This window comes from Labeo rohita, chromosome 11 (assembly GCF_022985175.1).
Source record: "Labeo rohita strain BAU-BD-2019 chromosome 11, IGBB_LRoh.1.0, whole genome shotgun sequence".
NCBI lineage: Eukaryota > Metazoa > Chordata > Actinopteri > Cypriniformes > Cyprinidae > Labeo > Labeo rohita.
In genome coordinates this window covers 18,034,209-18,058,397 of record NC_066879.1, presented here as the reverse complement: position 1 = coordinate 18,058,397, position 24,189 = coordinate 18,034,209, and the positions used below count along the sequence as shown (strand labels likewise).

The window sequence follows — 24,189 nt, the reverse complement described above, 5'->3', positions numbered from 1 at the left end:
AGGAAGCACAACAGGACACCATGTCCTATGATTCTCTAGACTAGACTTGGGTCATGTCTGCTTTTCAGGTTAGTATGAGAGGGGGCACAGGAGGTCAGGATTATTACAGTCTCACAATATGACTTAAAATATTGCGATACAGGCATCCGTTCACTGTGGATATGAGACAGATGACAGGGCCGTCTGCTGGCTATGGATTTACAGTGATATATGCGACATGATGACCGTCTTGTCATTAAATACAAGTTTTATGGCACACTGAGTTATACCCCATAGGTTATATAATGGGTCATTTAAAATAGGAATCAATTAAAACCTTAAATATTATATAATATATCCACCTTTTTTGTCAACGCAAAAGTAAGCCTATGGCTGAGACTTCCGGTTCATAGGGAAATAACGGGAATAATAATAGCATGCAGTAAAGGGTAAAACTGTTTGCATTACAAACCAAAGTGTTCATAATTAAGATAATACATTAAAATAAATGGCAAGACACGCCAATTTGCAATATCAAGCAGCAAAATGAGCTAGAAATAGCTGGATGCAGATGAGACCAGAAGCCAGTCCCATAAAATTTACAAATGGCCGAGCCCACCCTGGTCCTTGACCAGCATAAACCAGCAAAGGACCAGCATAAACCAGCAAAGGACCAGCATAAACCAGCAATAGACCAGCATAAACCAGCAAAGGACCAGCTTAAACCAGCATCAAAACATACCTAACCAGCATCCCAGCATCAAAACATAGCTACCAGCATATGCTGTTTTTTTCACCAGGGCATTCTTATGGAAAAAAGGTGGATAAAAGCTACAGGTAACAAATGGCTCTCAGTTACAAATTGCTACATTTTGCCTTTATAAAATGTACTTGTGTACATTAGATTGATACATTTTAGTACATTTTACTTTTGTGGTGTTCTAACTTTTATTTCATTATTAATTTATCACTGTTTTTAAGTTTTTAAATAAAAAACAGTTTAAAAAGTTAACCAAAGAGCAGATGTCTTGTTTTTGCAGCTCCATCAACCACATACTCAGCAACCCCAGTGGTGTTCTGTGGCTTAACACTTCTACTAAACACTACTTCGTCATGTACAGTATGTATTGATGTGGTGTGTGTCTGTATGTGTCTTCATCTCTCTTTCATGTAACACTGACATGGTGCTGCTCATCCTCCTCATCTTTCTACATTTTCTGGAAGTTCAGCCTCAAAGTAAGTCACAATTTAAATTTGAAAGTTTAAAATAAACATTTATATTTCCTATTAAGTATCTGTTCTTCTCTGCTTTAGGATACTATGCACATTTTTGTCTATTATATTTTTAACTGTCACAGCTGCTGGTTTTAGGTACAAATAGTACAATAAACATGTACATCCAAAATAGCAATTGCAAAACATTTAACAATAATAAAATCTTTTCTAATGGTATTATCATAATCAAACGCTCTAATATGATTTGACTGTGTGTGTTTGCAGATGAGCGGCCAAACATTAAAGTCATCCATGACTCTCAGTTTGGTCAGTTTAGAGTTTTCTGTGAAATAGCAGGATCAGATATTGGTGGTTATACTTGTTTTCTTTCTCTTGGAGATGAATATCCAAAATTAAAAAAGACGCAGTCTCATGAACTGTCTGGAAAAACACAGTGTATTTTTACAGTCTTGGAATATGAATTTTCAAATAACCTGAAGCCAATCAAGAATAAAGTATTGAGCTGCAGTTATTATCCAAAAAATGCACCATCCAAACAATCATATAGTGAAAAGTTCAACCTAACAGGTCTGTATTGATAGTAATCTTCACATTTTCACATTAAATGTTAATTAATTCAAATTATATATTTTAACATATATAATAGAATAAGCAATATTTTTACTTTTTAATGTAGATTTTTCCCTCTATAGCTTTTTTCCCTGTGCAAATTCAGTCACCACCACCAACAAAGGGAACATTACATAAGTTCATCTGATATTTATGATTCTTAATTTTTGTGATGATTATTTTGTAACATGCCAAATTTACCACCAACTTTTTTCGATCATAGAGGCAAAAAGGGAGTCAACTAAATATGACATAACAATGTAATGATTTTTTTTATTTTTTTTTTTAGGTTAATAACGTAAATGAAGAACCCCCCATATGAGTTACTGCTAGAGGAGCTTTTATTTTAAGCTGTCTCACGCCAGCATAACCACCGCTCTTTTTCTAGTTCAGTAGATGTCACAAAACCACAGTCTATACAGATAAAAATACTGTTTACGCTGAGACAGATCTGTAGTATGATCATTTGTGCTCTTTTACCACAAGTCATGAGCCGTTGGAGACTGCTGGCTTTCTGAGCTGGTGTGGTTTGCAATACTTAAAGTTCATCTATTTGCATGCTATTAAAGATATGCAAAAGTTATAACCCAAAATAGACTTTCACAAAGGCATTAAATCTGGTCTGCTTCAGTTTAGAAGCAAATTTCTAATACTTTCTTAAAGATTTCTGTTATAATAGGAAGAAGTGAATGAAATCCTTTTGTTAGGTCATTTACCACTGAGTATATGGTTGAGAAAGTTTCATTTGTTTTCATGGTTGTAACTGTTTACTGTCTCGTACTTTATGCTTGGTTCTTTTTTAATGTGTGTTTTCTAAATAGTGGCTCCTCCTGAGCAAATTCAGTTACTAACCACAACAGAAGGATCAAAATTATATAAGTTCATCTTATATTTATGAATATCATAAATGTCACAGTATTGCACAGTCCTGTACATATCAATTTCCTCTGAGCCAACTTAAAAGTAGAGTTTTTTCTTTTAATAAAAAATGTGGTGATTTCTCATTAATCAAGCTATTATTTACCCAAATATTGTAACTTTTTATTATTTATTGCAGAACTACAAATGCATTTACTTAATAAAAATACCCTGCAGTTGTACTTTTAGTGTACTAAACTGATATAAAGTCTAACTGGAACAACTAATTTTGTGCTTTAAATGTGTGGAAGTAATATGTTAACTATACTTAGTATGAAATAAATGTATTTTAAATATATTAATTTTTTATTTTTTTTTTACCAGGGAATATATTTTGTTCCAAAGCTAAATTTGCCTCATGTTTGTTAAAGGTTTGCCGCAGGCCAAGCTGACAATATTTCCAACATTTGCTACTGATGAAGAAGAGGTGCAGATGGTCTGTGGAGGTCATGAGAATCAGCACATGTCTGAGTGCACGTTTTACCCTGCCGGACAGGAGAACTTTATAAAACCAAGTGCATCGTGTAACTTCTTCATTACCGTTGCCGATCTAATCGCATGGTCACAAGATCAAGAGAGTTCATATGTCAACATATCCTGCTACTATACTGTGCATAGCTTAGGAGAAAACACAACATCACCTCATTCTGACATAGTCTCAGTAAGGATCAGAGGTAAGCTGTTTAATCAGAAACTATTTGTACAAATTCATATTATTATATCTATATTATAATCGTCCTTTTAAAAATAATTTGGCCATTATTAAAATATTTAATACCTGGTGTAACTCTTCTGTGGGTTCAGTAGCTTTGGCTATAACATCCAGTACTGAAATCATAACAGATCCGATAACCGGTAAGGGTTTCTTTCCTCCTCATAATTATTTAACATTCTAATTGTTTGGCTTTAAATCTACTCATCTAAATTTGTTGTGTTACAACAGATATATCTAGTTTAAGCACCAGCAACAGCCATAGTTTAACAGATCTTGCAGATGGGGAGTCCTCAGGTCTTCTCCTCTGATTTATAACATTACTATAACCAAAACACATTAGATTGATTTATTTACAAATCCTCAGCATCCTTGGAATCGACTATGCTTACTGATATTACAGAACATGCATCAGGTAAATACTATTAAATGCATATTTCTATATATATGGTCTTAAAAATTCTCAATTCACATCTGAGCTTAATAAATGAATCTGTTAATCAGGTGTGAAGTGTGAACGTATTCAGCCAAAACAAAATTGAGACACATGCTGAATATAATACGGACATAGTGTAACTCTTGTTCTGTGTGTTCAATAGCTTTGACTGTAACATCCAGTACTGAAAATACAACGGATCTAATAACCAGTAAGTGCTTTTTTTTTCTCATTATATTTTTGATTTTGGCTTTAAATCTACTCATCTAAATTTGTTGCTACAACAGATATGTCCAGTCTAACTACCAGTGACAGCAATATTTTAACAGATCCTGCAAATGGTGAGTGCTCAGCAAAATGCTTTTAGCATCCTTGGAATCGACCACACTTACTATTACTACAGAACATGCATCAGGTAAATACTATAAAATGTACAGGGGTTGGACAATGAAACTGAAACACTGGCCAATATAGTGTTGGAGGTTTCATGGCTATATTTATGCAGCCTGGTGGCCAGTCTTTACTGATCGCACATTCCACCAATAAGAGCAGAGTGTGAAGGTTGACTATGTGCACCCAATAGCTCAAACATTGTACCCTGAAGGTGGTGCTGTGTATTAGGACGATAATGCACCAATACACACAGCAAGACTGGTGACAAGAGTGATTTGATGAACATGAAAGTAAAGTTAAACATCTCCCATGGCCTGCACAGTCACCAGATCTGAATATTATTGAGCCACTTTGGGGTGTTTTGGAGGAGCGAGTCAGGAAATGTTTTCATACACCAACATCACATAGTGACCTGGCCACTGTTCTGCGAAAGGAATGGCTCAAAATCCTTCTGGCTACTGTGCAGGACTTGTATTTGTCATTCCCAAGATGAAATAATGCTGTATTGGCTGCAAAAGGAGGCCAAACACCATACTAATTGTGGTCTAAACCCAGGTGTTTCAGTTTCACTGTCCAACCCCTGTACATTTCTATATACATGGTCTTAAAAATTCTCAGTTCATCTAAGATTAATAAGTTGAACAACATCATCTATTAATCAGATGTGAAGTGGAATGTATTCAGGACAATGATAGTAAAAAAACATGTTGAACACATATGCTAATGGTCAGCTTCTTCTTTACAGTTTTCCCGGGGATGACTGAAGCCCCTGAAATCAAAAAGTACTCAAGTAAGTCACTTGATGAGTTATTCAATTCAGCACATTCATTAGAAACCCAGTGGTACTGAACACTGATACACTAATGCACCAGTGTATTTCTTGTTTATATATTTGATATGTTTGTCTCACACAGAAATGTTTTTCTTCTTTGCTGTGGTTGCAACTAGTGGAGGAATTGTACTAACTGTAGTTCTGGGCTCCTGTTTGTACGGATGTACACGTAAGTGTCAAAAATTAATATGTCTTACATATGGCTTAGAGTTTTATCATTCTGACTGAAAACATAAATGTTCAGCTTGACAGTTTGGTGTTTCTTTCACTGCAGGAAAGTCAAAGACAGAGAGGTGAGAATGTTTCTGAGTATATTTAGAGTACATATATGAAATCATTAAAGCAATAGTTCACCAAAAAAAAGAGAAAGAATATATTTACTTGAAGAAATGTAGCAATGGATCCTCTGCGGTGAATGGGTGCCGTCAGAATGAGAGCCCAAACAGCTGATAAAAACATCACAATAATCCATCATTAACATTAACATCTTGTGAAGTTAAAAAGGCATATTTGTCAGAAACAATATTATATATAATATAATGTTGTCCTCTAACATCAAAATCCACCCACATACAGTATATATTTAAAACTGTTTTGGACATTTTTTGCTTTAAACGGTGCATGTTTGTCTCCTGATTTTCACTGCAGAAAGCAATATCATAGATAAGCAGATGCAATGGTTTGAAGTTAAAAACATCTTAATGATGGATTTGTTTCTTACAAACACGCAGCTTTTCATTTCACAAGATGTTAATTGATGGACTGGAGTTGTGTGGAGTACTTGTGAGTTATTGTGATGTTTTTATCTGCTGTTTGGACTCTTATTCAGATGGCACCCATTCACTGCAAAGGATCCATTGGTGAACAAGTGATGTAATATGAAATTTAAAATTAAATGTTAAAAAAAAATGATGTGCACAAATTATATTTGTGAATTCAACTAGGATTTGGATCAAATCCAACAGCAAAAAACATGGTAAGTTTAAATAAAAAAAAAAAAAAAAATTGGCTATTTCTTACTCAAAACATAAGTAAAGGCTAAGGTTTGCTGAAATGCCAGTCTGTATTGTAGGACCTTCTTTACCAATGGCCAGTTCAGACTCAGTAAGTATCAGTTTACATTTGTTAAAATGGTTAATGCGATTGTTTTAATATTTTCCACTGTTTAATAGATCACTTTTTGTTATTTAGTCTGGAGAGGGAGATGCATTGCTTTACACAACCATCAACTTCATACAATTCCCATAACCACCAGGTAAAGACTAAAATGAGTCCCCTCATATAGGGTGACCATACACGCTCTTTTTCCCTTGGCCAGGATTTTTATATTGCCTAAAATATCCAGGTTTTGGCTTTGTTACCTGCTGAAGGTAATGCTTGAAAACGGTATCTTCATCCTGTAGTCTACACTGTATCATGGTCATTATTTGATATCTGATATGTTATGTCATGCAGGAAACAGTGAAGAATCAGTGCAAACTGAGGTAAGTAAAGCAGTTGGTTACACATTACACATTATTTTGTTCATTTTAAGATTTAATTTTCCCTCCAGGTAGAACCGAATCATTTGTATTACACCCTCCTCACCAAACCGACCATTTTCAGTAACAACAGGACTCTTTACAGTCAGCTGAAGGTCCGCTGAGAGAATACAACTCTGCCTGACCAGAACTGATCTGTCTTAATTTTCAACAGGCTTTAATCCTCCATAGCAAATGCCTTTTATTGTAAATGTTAGACTTCTGCTTTTTAATTTCAATATCTTAACCTTTCAAAACTGTGTCATAAGACTGTTCTGTTTGATTTCGGTTTACTTATATTTTCTGTAGTTTTATATTTATAGTATAACCACATCAGAAGGCACACCGCATGGATATGCATGCTTTTAAGCAATAATAATTTCATAACAGTTGTTATACTGTGTTATTGTGAATGGCAGGTTAGTTTTGGCCTGTTGCTTTGTGTGAATATTTCACCTGATGTTCCTTATTTAAAGCAACTTATTTTCATGTTTCTCTTCTTGTTCCTTTTGTACCTTTTCCCTGTTCCTTAAAGTTACATCTAAAATCTCACTTTATACTGGAGTAATCGCTGCTGAAAATTCAGTTGTGACATCACAGGAATAAAATATATTAAGATATAAACTGTTAACTGTTAAATTGGAATAATATTTCACAATGTTACTGTTTTTACTGTATTTGTGATCAGAGAGAGACTTCCTTCAAAACATTAAAATCTTTCCAAGGCCAATTTTTTGAGTGGTGTACATTAAGGAGTGTTTTAATGAAAACCACACACAACAGGGAAACCTGCAGCAAAACAGGACATAAAAGACTTTGATACAGGTATCTCGATCACTGTGGATATGAGTCAGATGACAGCGCCCTCTGCTGTCTAAAACATGGACTTACAGTGATATATGGTGGCTTTTACCACTACTTGGTGCATGATGGTATATTGAGTTATAGCACGCACATATAGAATAGAATTAAAAGCTTTACAAGTAAGCTAAAGTCTTATGGGCTCACAACAATGGTCTACAGAACGTGTTGAATAAAGTATGGTGGTCTCTTCTTATTACTGCTCCAAAATGTTTTTCACTGAAAAAATGTGTAGAAAAAGTTTACACTCAAAATCACTATTTACAAATAATTACAATGAAACCACAATTAGCACATTAAAACGTAATTATTTTGAAGCTAAAATACTTTTTATTTACTCTTTTATTTACAATCTCAACATTTTTTTTTATTTATAGTGTGGCATACAGACAGAATTCTAAAACCTCTGTAAAATTAATCAGTAAAAATAAACAATAAAATAATAAAAAAAAAAATCTCACTAGGGAAAATATGTAATAAACTGCAATGCCTAAATATGCTGGTCAGAAACTAACATTTTGTAAACAACATAGAAAAGATACAATGATAGCGCCCTCTGCTGTCTAATACAGTTGTTTACAGAGATATATGTGACATACCTGTAATGGCACTGTAGTACATTCAGTTCCCCCTCAGTTGGTCACGTTTTGACGTTACATACATAACGTCTCCGTTCCCTCCTTCAGGGCACGAGGGATACCGGTTTAAATAGGTAAAGCTATTAAAGACAGGGTGGGCAATTTCGGAGAGGCAATAGAAAGCAATAGAAAGCTAGCTTTGAAAGCATAAGATCCCACTCTCCCTGCATAATCACTGTCCAAAGCCACTTCTCCTCCAAAACACATGAATGTGCAGAGGCAAAACAGCCTTTAAACAGAAGAGGTCTCCAGCTCTGCTCAACCACAACTGTGTTCTATGGCTTTGAAAGACCTCAACACTTTAGACAAATTATTGTGAGAAAATCCATAAGACTTAAATATGAAAATAATATTCAGAACTTGCCTTAGCATCAGAAAAATAAAGTATTTGTGTTCTCATTTATTTGGTTTGGTATCCTTGAAGTAGCTGATCAGTCTAGTAAAATGTAGGGTAGGCAATTTCAGAGAGGCTAGCAATAGCAAACTGACTTTAAAAGCATTAGATCCCACTCTTCCTGCATAATCACTCTCCAAAGCACAGGCAGACCAGCCTTTAAACAAAAGAGGTCTTGTTTTTGCAGCTCCAGCTCTTCTCAACCACAGTTGTGTCCTTTGTGGCTTTGAAAGACCTCAATACTAAAGACAAATACAAACTATTTTGAGAAAATCTATAAGACTAAATAAAATATGAAAATTTTATTTACAACTTCCATTTGGCATTAGAAAAATAAAATGTTTGGGTTCTCATTTATTTGGTTTAATGTCCTTGAAATAACGAATCATTTTACTATATCGTGTTTAATGTTACAGAGACATATTGTTCTGTTTGGTTTATAGGTTTCCTTTCATCACTTCCTACTTCCTCATGTATGTACTGATGTGGTGTGTGTCTGTACTGTATGTCCGTCCATCACTCTTTCATGTCACGCTGACATGGTGCTGCTCATTCTCCTCATCTTTACACTCTTTTTGGAGGTTCAACTTCAAAGTACAGGTAAGTCACAATTTCAATTTTTATGTCCTCCTCTGCTTAAGAACAGTAGGCACATTTGTCTTTAATATTTGCAACGTTAGCTGTCAGAAGTGCTGATTTTAGCTACTACTAACATTTACAAAATAGTACAATTTATATTTAAAACCCAAATAACAATTGCAAAACATTTGAAAATTACAGACAAAATATGCACAGATATACTCACCATATTAAGCACTTTGTAGATATGGGGGATGTGATGATGAGATGGGAATAAAATTATATTTTAGTGCTTTTGCATTTACACTATTTTAAAATGCATACATGTGTATTTGCGTAATATTAAATTCCATTATGTCTAAATAGCGTGTGCTGCACAGTTTGCTCCTCAGCTAGTCTGTTGCAGTTGTTTTGCTCTTTGTTCTAAAGAGTTTATATAAAGGCAAAAGCCAATATTATTTTTAGGTTCTTTGCAGGTTGCAGTTTTCTAGCTGCATGCATTAGACTTGTAATGTAAACTTGTAAAAAGTGATATGCCACAACACCAAAGAGTTAGCGGAAAAATGTCTGGGTTTTCTCTAAACTGCTACCTTTTATCTGCATTGTTTATTCTCAGCCTTTGACTTGAAGGCCACCAGTTGTCCAACACAATATTCCAGAACCCCATTATTGGCTATTTTCTGCTATATTCATGACGATGCTGCTTGTTTTCAAACCTTTTATTAACAGAAACTGGAAGTGTAAATAATATGATTAACTTTATGGTCAAATTTAAGATTCTGATTTGTTGTGATATTCATTAATACTTATTGATTTAATTTTTTAGTATATGAATTAAGTTAGAGGTATTAATATTAATATTTTGAATTTTTGGACATTTGCAGTGTCCAAAAGGTCCACATTGGACCCTTTGAAAACCACTTGTCTTTCATGGTCAAAAAACATTACTTTTGTTCACATTAGTTCAGGGCTGTCAATGGGTATCTTGTTTTAAAATATGAGCCTTTATAATGTAATATTTTACAGTTTTATTCTGACCAATTAATTTTCCTTGTGTTTAGCAGCTTATTTCAACTAATATTTTATGTATTGTTAACTGAAGGTTTATTGTATTTCTCTTGCAGCATTCTCTGATCAGTCCTGGCTGACAGCATCTCCAACATCAATTCAGAAAGACTCAAGCACAGCACAGCTGAAACATGACGCACAAGACTCTGATTTGAGTAAAAGTAAGGGGTTTATTTTTGTACTGTAAAGTATTACAGTAAAATCACACTGTTTAGCACTGAGCATCATTTATGGGTGACTTTTCTTCTAACACATGACTGTGTGTGATTGCAGATGAGCAGCCGAACATTAAAGTCATCCATGACTCTCAACTTGGTCAATTTAGAGTTTTCTGTGAAATACCAGGCTCAGATAATGGTGGTTATACTTGTTTTCTTTCTCTTGGAGATGAATATCCACATTTTAAAAAGACAGATTCTCATGAACTGTCTGGAAAAACACAGTGTATTTTTACAGTATTGGAATATGAATTTTCAAATAATCTTAAATTAGTCAAGAATAAAGTAGTGAGCTGCAGTTATTCTCCAAAAAATGCAACATCCAAACGATCATATAGTGACAAGTTCAACCTAACAGGTCTGTAATGTTAGCGTTATCTTCACATTTTCACATTAAATGTTAATTCCAGCTTGTAAAATTGTTTTTTTTTTTCCTCTATAGCTTTTTTCCCAACTCCATCACCACAAACAACAAAGGGAACATGTAAGTTCATATGATATTTATGATTATTAACTTCTGTAATGACTATTTTATAACATGTCAAAGTTTTTTTCTGCAGATTCAACACCAACTTTTTCTACAAGTGCAACAACAACAGAGCCAAAAAGTGAGTAAACTAAGTGTGACACAACAATTGTGATGATTTCTTCTTTTTCAACAACTTTGAATAGTGAGTTCTTAATATTTCAGCAACTCTGGCAACAGAATCCAGTACTTGTTATGAGACCACAATAAACTCTACAACTGGTGAGCACCTTAATTATTAAGATTAAATTTTATGATTAAGAATTTTGCAACAACTCCGATAGCATTTAAAGGGATTTTAAAGATGTTCTCACGGTAAAACCCATTTAGGACACATGTATTGGAGTTCTGATGAGATGTTTTTTCACTGTATTCATGAGGATCTGAAACACAAAGTTTCATTCCATATTTGCCTTCAGAATTGAGGAACAGTTTATAGATTTAGCTACAGCCTTTATGACATTAAAGACTTTATTGTATAACATAGCATTTAAAAATATATATAAATAACGGTGGAAATATAATATTCTGGTTTGGAATAGATAAACACAGGTCAAGGGGTCAAACAAAGAAATAATAAATAGATTTGAGGATGTGAACTTTAAGGAAGTAGATCAGTATTTGGTCATTCTGAGGTGAAGTAGTCAGATATGACTCATATATTTCTTCTGCATGACTGCACTCAAAACTACGAAATATCACATCCTCTGCAAATAACGTACAATTAGTTATAAATATATAAGTACATGCTCAAAGTAAAAAATATGCAAAGTATCTGAACTTAATAAGAAATGATATAAGAAAGAAATGATGGAAATAAGAAATATGTGTATTTACTAATTGTTTGATGGACGCTGTTTGATGATAGGCTACACTGTAGAAACTACTCATACCACTTCAGAAGCTCTCAGTGTTACGTGGAACACAACAGCAGGTGAGTTACTGCATTATAGTGAAGGTTGTTGTTGGAACAGATGCTGTTTTTGAAGGAACACTATGTAACTTGTTTTTGTTAATGATTTACAAAATTGATATAATTGGCAAAAACATAATGAATACATCTTCCAAAATGTTTTTTGTCTTATTCTGAATCACTACCATACACCTATAATAAGAGTTTATATTCGGACTATTTCATGACAACACGTCATGCGAATTTTTCGCTCGATTGAAAATTTTCAACTTGCGTGAAAGACATGATATCACGTGTTCACGGCAATTACGTCACCCAATTCGCACCATTTGCGTCCCCAGAATTGACTTTGTCTACTAATCGTGCAAATAATTAAATTTGCTTTTGGTGTGCACCATAGACTGTAAAAATATGGACTGGTTGCTGAAACCACGCCCTCCTAGTGCGACGGTGGTGACAGCAGTGGCAATCCACCTGCCATTCAAGTGGCCACGCCCTAAATTATGCAGAACTTTAAGGCTTAATATAATTTAAACAGATGAGCTATAAATGAAGGGCAAAATTAGCTATATAAACCAAAACCACTTTTTGTACCAGGCTGTAAACATATTTTTTTCTGCTGTAAAGTTGGGCATTTTAACATGGGGAGTCTATGGGATTGACAGTCTCTAGTGGCCAGTCGATGAATTGCAGTTTTAGTCACTTCCGTGTTGGCTTCAAGAGGGAGACCGGGACGCACACCATTAGACAAAGCAGGACGCCAACTACTGCGGACAAGAGTACCTGTGTGACTCGCCATATACAGTACATAAACGGAACAAAGTAGCACCGGCTACAGTGTTCTTCCGCAAGACACATGCAGTTTTGTTTATTAACCGCTAGAGCGCTGAAAGTTACATATTGTACCTTTAAAGGAATAGCTCACCCAAAAATTTAACTTTACATGCTCAGATCATCCATGATGTAGATGAGTTTGTTTTTGCATCAATAAGATTTGGAGAAATTTAGCATGTACATCACTTGCTCACCAGTGGATCCTATGCAGTGAATGGGTGCCATCAGAATGAACAGCTAATAAAAAGATCACAATAATGCACAACTTATCCACACCACTCTAGTCTATCAATTAGCATCTTGTGAAGTGAAAAGACAAAATAGTGCTCAAATAATATTACTTTCTCCAGTGAAAATTTGTCTCATCTGAATTAGGAGAGAAATATGCACAGGTCAAGCACTGTTTACCAGCAAAAACAGTCCAAAAAGGACTAAACAAATATGATTCTAAACAAATATGATGGTGAATTCTGATATCAGAGGACAACAGGGTTGCACTTTTTCACTGGAGGAAGTGTTATTATGGATTATGAACTGGAATTTTGGTCAGAAGTGACGGTCTGAACTTAAAACAACTTGATCAATTTGTTTTTATAAACATGCAGCTTTTCTCTTCACAAGATGTTAACTGATTGACTGGGGTGGTGTGGATTACTTGTGGATTGTTTTGATGTTTTTATCAGCTGTTTGGGCTCTCATTCTGACGGCACCCATTGACTGCACAGGATCCATTGGTGAGCATGTGATGTGATGTAAGTTCTTCAAATCTGTTCTGAAGAAGAAACGAACTCATCTGCATCTTGGATAGCCTGAGCATGAAACATTTTCAGTAAATTTTCATTTTGGGATGTTAGAGTGTTTAAAAATGTCTATTCCTGCATGTCAACCTTTTAGCTCTCAAAGTTTCAACTCCTGGTAAACATGCTGACCAAAGAACACCAACAGCAAGTAAGTATTAACAATCAGTTGTTAATAAATTAATCACTGCAGCTGAAAACTTAGCAAATGGTGATCAGTTGATCTGATTTCTTCTTAAGACAAAAAAACATGGCACATCATGATACTGGCAGCCACCAGCGGAGGGGTTTTCCTGGCCGGACTCATGGGAATCTCTCTGTGTTGCATCAGTACGTTACCTACACATGTGAATATACAATAGACTGCCTTTTTTAATATCCAGTTTACAGCACAAAACATTAATACACTGGTATAATATATTTTACTAGGGCGACAACCAAAGAAGGAAAGGTGAGACTTTTCTAGTTCACATACTGTGTGTTAAAAACTAAAAATATAAACTAAAAATAATGTTTGTACTTTTATTATGTTAAGCCCTATGAATACTTCTGTAGCAGACATTTCCCAAACCCCAGGTAAATTATAATCATTTATACTAATTATTATGTTATGCATATCATGAGCAGGTTATGTTCATAAGTTTAATTAGAAAAAATAAAATATTACAATCATCATTATGAAATATATTTCTAATGTATCAGATAATATTGACGCCAATGAGGAACGTTTGGAAGAAAATGAGGTGAGTATAAAGACCTGTGACAGTGACATTTTCCAGTGTTTACAACCACCACTTTAATTATTAATTTATTTATCTTTATTTATCATTTCTTCACATGTTGTATATTTATCTACTTTCTTTGCTGTACAGATGAAACTGTACCACGTGTACTGCACCATCCCTGACATCTCCACAGATACTCATGAGTTATATAGTCTGGCACAAATGCCAAAGCATCCTCTACCAGTTTAATTTTTAATTTATTATATTATAATAATTAAACTTATTGACATTAAAAGAGAATTTCAATGTGGGTGTTACACTTTCAGTCAAACCATTTTGTTTTTGTAATAATCAAAAACAAGAAGCAATTAAAAAAAAATTATATTGTTGGTCTGTTAATGGCATATTCATCACTGATGTACATTCCTAAAAAAAAAAACACACACACTGTTTTGTGTGACATATTCAGTGGTTTCACCGTATGTTTGCGGTCAGTATGTAGTCACACTACAGTACATATTTACCCCGTCTCTCACTTCTCTCTTGTTTCTCAGATCAGTGAGAATGTGTCATTTAAAACAAACATTTTAACCGCATGGTTTTAGTCATTACATCCTTGTATTTGTGCACTGTTGCTCTTTGAAAAAGACAAAAGACATCAAACATTACTCCAGTTTTGTTATGACCTAATTATATTAAGAAAATGCATTTACAGCGAAAACTCATGAAGTGGTCTTTATGTCTTTATGAGACAATCGTACTAAGAAGCTGTTCTTTAGCTTTTATTTTATTAAACCCAGTAGTATTATTTAAAAAAAGGCCAATATGGTTGTTAATAGATAAAAATAAATTAAAACAGAAATTTACAACATTCATGTAAGTCTGATCTCGTCTCTTATGTTGTTTACATATGCTGTGAAAGTTATTTTATCATGTCAGATTAGATGTGAAGTTTAGCCATGACAATAACCATAACAGAACAATTAAATTACCACAAAACAATTCACCATTCAACTTGCTCGAAGTTTTGTGCACAATACAACATTAAATAAAAAACAGCTTTAATGGAAACTAACTGGAAAATGAACACTGTTTTAAAGCAGATGAGTCATGTAGTGTAGACTGTAGGCTGTCATAGTGGTTTAAAGGCACCACATGTATTTTCTTTCGTCATTGTTTTATTTCGCAAACCCACAGCTTGCAGGACTATTTTTGACAGCCAAATCTTACATGAATTAAAAGCAGAATACATAACCAACCCACAACGTTCCCACTGTGGTCTCCGTTTCTTGTATGTACAATTGTTAAAATCACTCTGTATAAGACAAAACTGAAATAGTGACACTGGTTGATCTGTTTCCAATAAATACACTTTAAAACTATATGTGTCCCTGGAACACAAAAGGTCATAAGTAGCACGGGTATATTTGTAGCAATAGCCAAAAATACAGTCAAAGTTATACATTTTTCTTTTATGCAAAAAATCATTAGGATATTAAGTAAAGATCATGCTCCATGAAGATATTTTGTATATTTCCTAACGTAAATATATCAAAACTTATTTTTTTTATTAGTAATACGCATTGCTAAGAACTTTATTTGGACAACTTTAAAGGTGATTTTCTCAATATTTTGATTTTTTTTTTTTTATTTCACCCTCAGATTCCAGATTTTTAATCAATGGAAAGCTTATCAGATGATGTGTAAGTCTCAATTTTAAAAAAATATGAGTGGTTTTGTGGTCCTGTGTCACATATGTACAATCGAAATTATCTGCATGTGAACTTATTATTTTGTTGTATTTCCAAACTGTTTTTGGCAGCTTTGATTATGTAGTTGATTTAAAACTGTGATATCTAAGCCTGGAAATGAGGTCATGTACTATTTTAAATACACCTTGTGAATCCTCTTTTCAGTTTCAACAGTGACCTCTACTGTTGAAGCTTTGAGGAGCCACAGGAACTTGTGAGTGACCTTAAACTAAAACATATACCTGAGAACACTGAATCAATTTAAGTTTAATAAAGGTTCAATCTGATTTCTTGGTGGCAGAAATCAACAGTTTAAAGGGATAGTTTACTCAGAAATGAAAGTTCTGTCATTAATTGCTCACCCTCATGTCGTTGCAAACCTGTACGCCCTCCGTTCATCTTCAGAACACAAATATATTTTTGATGAAATCGGAGCACTTTCTGACCCTGCATAGACAGCGAGGGTCCTACCACGTTCAAGACCCAGAAAGGTACCAAGAAAGTTGACATAATAGTCCATGTCACATCAGTGGTTCAACTGTAATTTTATTAAGATATTAGAATACTTTTTGTGCACAAAAAACAAAACAAAATAAAAATGATTTTATTCAACAATTCTTCTTCCCTAAGTTACCGTCCTCCACCATTATTGAGAGTATCACGACGCATGTGTGTGGTGCTGCTGACGTAGAACACGTTGAATAAAGTAGGCTTAATACACTTTCACCTACATAAAAAGTACATTATATGGTTTCCTGTGGTCTAATGTGCTGCTTCCTAATTCACCCATTGTTTGAGTCTCATTTAGTCTTTTCTCACTTGCTGTAACGAAGTTGTTCACCTTCATGATTTTTCAGTCCTACAGTAAGTGATTCATGAGGTATAATATCTTCCAAAAAATGTTGTTCATATTTGTATTTATTTTTTGGTTAAGCTTCATTGTCTTGAATATTTCTGCATGTCCAATCAATAAACTGAGGATTCAGTCACACAAACTACAAAATGATTACAAATACTGAAACAAGAACCAGCATGTCTTTGTTTGGGATTAATGATGTTTAATATGTATACAGAAATATTTGAATAACCGTGAAGCATGTGAAGGTCTTATTCAAATGAATTAAAAGTCTCAGCCAGAATATGGACCTTGTTCATTTACTGTTGCTCTTGTAAACATGGTCAATTAAGAGATGTGTAGCAATTTATCTGTTTTGGGTTGTTGCAGAATCTCCTACCGTAAAAGTATCTCCAGATGTCATAAGAGAGTCCAGCCCAGTGAAGATCAGCTGTGAGACGCCAGCAGATGTTACAGTAAATCAGTGTTATTTCTACACCAACAGAGAAAAGAAGAATATAAAAGTCAGTTCATTATGTGAGCTCGAGCTCACTGGTGCTGAAGTGCTCAGTTGGGCAGCTGTAAAATCACCTGTATCATTCAACATTTACTGTTACTACACAATACATGAGCTAGACTAGACTAGAAACATACCATCATCTGATTCTCCTCAGTCTGGAGAGAATCTTTGTATGTTTTAAGTCATAGTGAACTCTTGAGACGATCAGTGAACAGCAGACAGCTGATCTGTGTTTATTCACTCAAGACTGAACATGAGATCAGATCACCACACAGTGAAACATACACTATCAGTGGTGAGAGCATTTTATACAAGTAAAAATGTATTTAGTGAATTTATATTTTTCTAGTTGTGCTGTCCGTGCTGTAAACTATTTTGTTTGCTAGGGATTCTTCTTTGTGAGAGCTTACAACTTACAGAGACAAAATCTGTCTAATGAAACTCTTTCAGAAATCTGCCCAAATATGTAGTAAAAAAGTCATGAAGATTCATTAGTTTAAAAGTGGTAAATCCTGGATATATCGATGAGAGAGACTATTCAAACCAATAGTCTTTCTCTACCCAGCCATTTCTAAAACAGAAACCAATCAGTTTGTGCCTTCAACAAACAAACTTTGCTTTAATGTCCTCAAAATGACAATCATTCAAGCCCATGGTTATTTTAGTACAATGAAAAAATATATATACGTATGCCAGTCTGTTAAGACATTTTCCAAGTTAAAAACAACAATGTTCACATTGCAGTTTAAAAAGCAACATCCACTACATCATTTATTTACAACAGTAACACTTAATAACTTTTTTTGACGAATTTAGCGGGCAGATAGTGTTATATAAGTAAACTGTGTTGTCTGTGGCTACTGATTCACTCCATACTGTATCTGTATAGTTTCATGTCTGTTGTATCACATCACACTCTGACACACTGTTGATTCTATCAGCTGTTTTTACAGCAGCCTCGACTCTGCCTGATTCAACCAGAGACACAGAAACATGTAGGCCTTTATTTTTACTTTGCTTACAACAGAACATTAAATCTATTAAATGTTAAAGAAGAATCCTTTTCCTGACAGTAAATCTGATAGATCTGATATCTGATAGAAAACGTGATTTCTGTACGCATTATGCAATCGTTGAGTTTTTACTCTTAATATGATTTAATCTGAGATCTTTTCTGTTGCAGCTGTTCCTCAAACTGTTCACACTCACTCTGAAGGTTGTTCATTCACTCGCAACACAAAAACAAAACAGCTATTCTGAATATTTGTATAACCAAAAATGATCATATCATGGTGTATATTAAATTTAAAATAAATGTAACAGAAATTGCACTTAATTCATCAGATTTGTGTAATTAAATGTATTCCTTTATTACAATATAATTTTTTATTATTATTTTTTCTTTGACGGACTCTTCTTTGACTTATTTCTGTCTGGACTCATAGGATTCATCTGTCTGTGCCGCTTTACCAGTAAGTACAATGTACAGGTTTAGTTGTTCATAAACAGAACTCCATGATATAGAAACATATGATAATAAAGTCTGTATCTCTGCACGTTCTGCTGATTTTCTCACAGAGCTAAACTACACCTCCTGCCAGATGGAAACAACATCTCTATTAACTTCCTCTGTCTGCTCTTCAAAACATGGATGACCTGTTTACTTTCTTTTTCTGTTTCATTTAGTTGATGCACTATTGCTAAAGTATCTAATATCAAATCTCATTTAGTCTATACTTCTTCATTCAACTATTTGAACATACACATGCACACAAATCCCAAAAATACAGCTGATAGTTGAACTGCAAAAGTTTCAGAAAATTATCAGTCATACAGTTTTTTAATAAAGTTGCTGCAATATGAATATCTGATACTTTTTTTTAAATATATGTTTTATTAATTTTCACTTTATAAAGAAATAACATACTTGCAAAATAATGATAACATAAAGACAACAACAGGTAAACAAAAAAAAAACAAAAAACATCAGCTCACACAAAAAGCAAGATTTACATGTATGTATACACTTACATGGGAATTCACTGAGTCAGGAAGATAAAATATTGAAGTACTGACAATGAATACAAATTATACAACTATCAGAACCAGCCATGACACCCTTAGATAAACCCTCTTGTCAGGATGGAAGCAATGTCGAGATCAACATATGTCAGAAAAGGTTCCCAAATTTTATGAAACACTCCACTCTTATCATGTACAATACAAGTCAGATAATCTAGTGACATATATTCAAGAATAGTTCGATGCCACATCCTAACAGTGGGAGCTTTATCTGAGATCCATTGTAAAAGTATACATTTTTTAGCACTGAAAATGAGGCAATTAAAAAGCCTAATTTTGAATTTATCAAGACCTGCAGAAGGAGACATTCCCAGTAGATAAGATGCTGGATCTGGAACCAAAGAAACACCCAAAATTTTATTCAGTTCTTCTGAAACCCCCCACCAGAACCTCTGTATCTTGTTACAGAACCACAAACAATGAGTAAGACTACCTATTTCTGTCTTGCATTTGGGACAGAAAGGAGAGAACTCAGCCCTAAATCTACTGCGCTGGGAAGGAGAAATGTGAGCTCTGTGAAGAATTTTGAGCTGAATAGCTCTTACTTTATTACATATACTCAGGTTTTTTGCATTTTTCCAAACCATATTCCAATCTTCATCTGCTACTTGAATATTAAGTTCCCTTTCCCAAATCGTTTTAAGAAAATGAGTAGATGTGCCGACATACTCTGATAGCACACTATAAAATAAACTTATAGATTTAGTTGAGTGCATCTCAAAACGCTGTTTCTCAATTTCAGAGGAACTTGCATTAGAAAGAAGTGTTGTATCCTTTTGAATATAATTTCTTATTTGTAAATAGCGGAAAAAATCCCGCCCATCAAGGTTATATTTTTGAGAAATCTGACTAAAAGACATAGAAAGCCCTTTGAGAGCCCACTGTCGAAAACGTGAATCACTGACACCTGGGGAAAAATCCAGATTATTACATATTGGTGTATAAACCGATGTTGAGTATGATTTACCTTCAAGTCGTCTAACAGACTGCCAAGCCTTCACAGAATTTAAAGTAATAGGGTTTGTACAAGCTATTTTAACCGTCTTCATTCTTTTTAGAAAGAGCAAATTTTGAAGAGGGACCTGTGATTGAAAGGACTCTATATCCAACCATAATGAAGTTGGGTCTTCTGAAATCCAAGTGGTTATGTAACATAAATGGGCACCAAGTTGATACCTTCTAATATCCGGGAGACCAAGACCGCCCATATCTTCTGGTAGACGCAATATATTAATCCTAAGGCGAGGTCTTTTATTAGCCCATTTAAAAGAGTTGAACCATCTGTCTAGATCTTTAAATGTTTTCTGCAAGAAAAAAACTGGAATCATCTGAATCGGATACAATAATTTTGGTAGAACATTCATTTTCAAAAGAGCAATGCGCCCCAGCCAAGAAATAGGGAGAGTATTCCATCTTTCTAGATCGAGTTTTATACGATTAAAAAGAGGAATAAAATTTGACTTAAACATCTGATCGAATGTAGGGGTTATATGTATTCCCAGATATACAAAGCCCAATGGGGACCACTTAAATGGGAAAGGAAGTGAACTTGAAGGGACAGCTTGTAGGTTACCTAGGGGCATGGCTTCAGATTTACTAAAATTAATCCTGTAACCTGAGAAGACACTAAAATCTTTGATGACACCTAGAAGATTAGTTATGGATATTTCTGGTTTAGATAAGAAAACCAGGATGTCATCAGCATAGAGATTAATCTTATGCTGCCTACTAGCTATAGTCAAGCCATGTATGCCCAAATTTGACCTAATTGCCTCAGCCAAAGGTTCTATCACTAAAGCAAAAAGAAGGGGAGACAATGGACAGCCTTGTCGAGTGCCCCTACTGACCCCAAAACTGGAAGAACGCAAACCATTGGTTATTACAGCAGCGAGAGGGCCAGTATACAACAACTTAACCCAGCTAACAAAATTTTCACCCAGACCAAATTTAGATAATGTATAAAACAAGTAAGGCCACTCAACTCGATCGAACGCTTTTTCTGCGTCCATTGAGACAACAAGACTGTCCATCTTCTGCTGGTGTGAAAACTGAATAATATTTAATAGTCTACGAATACTGTTACCAGAGCTACGTCCCTTAATGAAACCTGTTTGATCTTCTTTAATAAGTTGAGGTAATGAGTCTTCAAGCCTTGTAGCAAGGATTTTAGAAAGAATTTTGAAATCACTATTTAATAGAGATATTGGCCTGTAGGAGGCACAGTCCTCTGGTTGTTTCCCCTTTTTAAGTAACAGAGAAATATTAGCCTCCCGTAAGGAAGGAGGGAGAGTACCCTTCTCTAAAGAATAATTAAACATTTCTAAAAGAGGATCAACCAAAATATCCCGAAATTCTGCATAACATTCACTACTCAGTCCATCTGGACCAGGGGCTTTCCCAGTCTGCAGACTCCTAATTGCTACTAATACCTCCTCCCTTGAAATAGGACCATTAAGAGCAAGCTTCTGATGCTCAGTTATAGAGGGTAACTCAATTTTAGAAAAAAAAAAAGGTTTAGTGAGTTACATGGGGACTCTGCTTTGTACAGAGTTTTAAAAAAATTAACAAATGTGTTATTGATTATTGTAACATCGGAAGAAGGATGCTCCTGATCATCCTTGATTGAAAATATCGTTTGAGAGTCTGCTTTTTTCTTAGTAAGATAAGCAAGGTATTTCCCTGGCTTATCACCATGTTCATAGAGCCTTTGCTTAGCAAACCTAACTTTCCTCTCAGCAGACCTTACATGCAAGGACCCTAAAGCAGAACGTAAAGCAGTAATTTCTTTTAATTTAGCTGACGTTGGATTCTGGACATAATCCCGCTCTGCCCGCCTAAGTTTTGCATCTAGAATATCCTTCTGTTCTGTTTGCCTCCGCCTCTTACTAGACGTATAAGAAATTATAAGACCCCTTGAGAAGGCCTTAATTGTTTCCCATAGCAAAGATTTATCTTCTGTAGAGGGAGAATTGATAGCAAAAAATGAACTGAATTCTGACATGAAGTAAGAACAAAATTTGCTATCCTTAAGAATAAAAGGATTAAATCTCCAGTACCTAGTTTGATTAAAAGGGCTCTGTATCTTTAAATATAAGAAGACAGCGGCATGATCCGATATTATAATATTTCCAATGGTGCTGTGATCTATAAATTGTAATAGCCCCTTAGGAACAAAAAAAAATAGTCTATTCTTGTGTGGCAACAATGTTGTTTAGAATAAAAAGTAAATTCTTTATCAGCAGGATGCTGTGCTCGCCACACATCCACAAAATCCAAATCCTCACATAAAGAATTAATGAATTTAGCCTGAAATGAGGGAGCCAAACCCGAAGAAAGTTTGTCCATAAGTGGGTTCAATTGACAATTAAAATCTCCTCCCACAACAGAACGAGTGACCTTGCATTCCAGTAGTTTGACAAATGCACTTGTTAGAAAATCACATTGATGACCAGGGGGAAAATATACATTCATAACGGCAATTTCTTCTCCTTGCAACATACCCTTTACAATCACGTAACGTCCATTTTTATCTTTGATACAATTTAACAACCTAAAGGGTAAAGATTTTTTAAACAAAATGGCCACTCCTCGGCTCCTTGATGTAAACGAGGAGAAAAAAACATGACTGAAGCCCAACTGTTGCAACTTAAGATGTTCTTTATCATCAAGATGAGTTTCTTGTAGGAGGGCTATTTCAACATCCTCCTTTTTAAGGAATGTGAGAATTGATTTCCTCTTCACAGGTGTGTGTATCCCATTAACGTTCCAGGAACAAATCTTAAGCATACTAGCTGACATGTTTTATGAGAAAAGAAAAAAAAGACAAGCCCTGAACAAAAGTGTTTCCCATAGAAAAAATACAATCCCATGTTAACATCAGATGTGAGCTGAAAGGTGCAAAACAAAAAGAAAACAGGGAACACGTAACTATAATACAATGAACAGTGCAAACTGTACTCAAACTCGAATCAATCATTGCTCTGAAATGGTTCAAATAACGCAATTCAGTGTAAAGGAGATCCTGAACGACAAAAGAAAATTTGTTAACATGTAGCGGTTACAGACCTGTGGACCTTAAAAACAGCGTGTCCATATGACAGAGGCGCTAAGTCATTCTCAATGAAGCTGAGAAGCTAAACGAATGGGAACAAAGTCCTCATCAAACAGATGGGGACATTCCCTCCTGTGACGATAAAAATTTGTCCACTTCGGACGGATCCTGGAACACGTTGGTAGTTCCTCGGTATGTGACTTTGAGGGAGGCAGGATAAAGCTGTGCGTAAGTGGCACCGGCCGCCCTCAGACGCTTCTTGACCTCGTCAAATTGCTTATGTTTACGCAAAACCGCAGCAGAGAAATCCTGGAAAATCTTCACCTTAGAGTTTCCGAACATCAGAGCCTGCTCTCCGTTACCCATCTCTCTCGCAGCTGTGATGACCCGTTCCTTGTCCACGTAGTTATGAAATCTCACCAGGACTGCCCTTGGATACGGGGACGCTGTCTTGACAACTCTACCTGGGACGCGGTGGGCTCTTTCGATCTTCATGCGACCAGATTTTGTTTCAATGCCCAGAGAGTTCGGCAGCCAGGATTCAAAAAACTTAACAGGGCGATCACCTTTATCTGATACTTTTTTTATTATTAAGGAGCAAACATGTACCTAATCAAGTGACCACTATGGACAAACTTATGTCCACCTAAAACTTGTTAAACTTGTGACCCACTGTTTGAACAGCACAATATTGAAAAGGGTCATTTAGATGTTACAGTGCACACAATTGTCATGATCACGTTTGTTTTCATAAAACAGACT

At 35.0% G+C, this 24,189-nt stretch overlaps 2 protein-coding genes across 7 annotated transcripts; both read left to right on the top strand.

Moving 5' to 3' along the window:
* The first annotated feature begins 1,143 nt into the window (after window positions 1-1,143).
* Window positions 1,144-6,801, top strand: LOC127172702 (uncharacterized). Its single transcript, XM_051122050.1, has 14 exons — window positions 1,144-1,215; window positions 3,114-3,416; window positions 3,547-3,597; window positions 3,822-3,869; window positions 4,054-4,101; window positions 4,178-4,231; window positions 5,029-5,073; window positions 5,198-5,284; window positions 5,390-5,408; window positions 6,060-6,091; window positions 6,188-6,219; window positions 6,307-6,370; window positions 6,571-6,599; window positions 6,668-6,801. The coding sequence occupies exons 1-12, from the start codon at window positions 1,161-1,163 to the stop codon at window positions 6,361-6,363; spliced, it is 831 nt and encodes a 276-aa protein (XP_050978007.1). The 5' UTR covers window positions 1,144-1,160; the 3' UTR covers window positions 6,364-6,370; window positions 6,571-6,599; window positions 6,668-6,801.
* A 2,227-nt stretch (window positions 6,802-9,028) lies between these two features.
* On the top strand, window positions 9,029-19,120 carry LOC127172756 (uncharacterized). Of its 6 annotated transcripts, none has more exons than XR_007828669.1 (15): window positions 9,029-9,128; window positions 10,232-10,336; window positions 10,449-10,751; window positions 10,836-10,877; window positions 10,954-11,001; window positions 11,085-11,141; window positions 11,788-11,853; window positions 13,561-13,614; window positions 13,704-13,793; window positions 13,893-13,914; window positions 13,999-14,039; window positions 14,166-14,206; window positions 15,851-15,891; window positions 16,105-18,766; window positions 18,873-19,120. XR_007828669.1 is itself a non-coding variant. In XM_051122129.1 (13 exons), exons 1-13 carry the CDS (start codon window positions 9,068-9,070, stop codon window positions 14,435-14,437), a joined length of 1,017 nt encoding a protein of 338 aa, XP_050978086.1. In that variant the 5' UTR covers window positions 9,029-9,067; the 3' UTR covers window positions 14,438-15,825. The 6 variants fall into 6 exon arrangements, 2 of the variants coding, with proteins under 2 accessions (XP_050978086.1, XP_050978085.1); XR_007828668.1 differs by having other exon boundaries at window positions 15,851-18,289; window positions 18,478-18,766; XR_007828670.1 differs by lacking the exon at window positions 15,851-15,891 and having other exon boundaries at window positions 17,165-18,766.
* The last annotated feature ends 5,069 nt before the right edge of the window (window positions 19,121-24,189 follow it).

Bases quoted from the DNA above. Each gene is read 5' to 3' on its own strand.
- LOC127172702 (XM_051122050.1), top strand. From the start codon at position 1,161: ATGGTGCTGCTCATCCTCCTCATCTTTCTACATTTTCTGGAAGTTCAG. The intron at 6,092-6,187 runs GTAAGTTTAAAT...TCTGTATTGTAG, and splicing joins ATCCAACAGCAAAAAACATG to GACCTTCTTTACCAATGGCC. The intron at 6,220-6,306 runs GTAAGTATCAGT...TTTGTTATTTAG, and splicing joins CAATGGCCAGTTCAGACTCA to TCTGGAGAGGGAGATGCATT.
- LOC127172756 (XM_051122128.1), top strand. From the start codon at position 9,068: ATGGTGCTGCTCATTCTCCTCATCTTTACACTCTTTTTGGAGGTTCAA. The intron at 10,337-10,448 runs GTAAGGGGTTTA...GTGTGATTGCAG, and splicing joins AGACTCTGATTTGAGTAAAA to ATGAGCAGCCGAACATTAAA. The intron at 10,878-10,953 runs GTAAGTTCATAT...TTTTTTCTGCAG, and splicing joins ACAAACAACAAAGGGAACAT to ATTCAACACCAACTTTTTCT.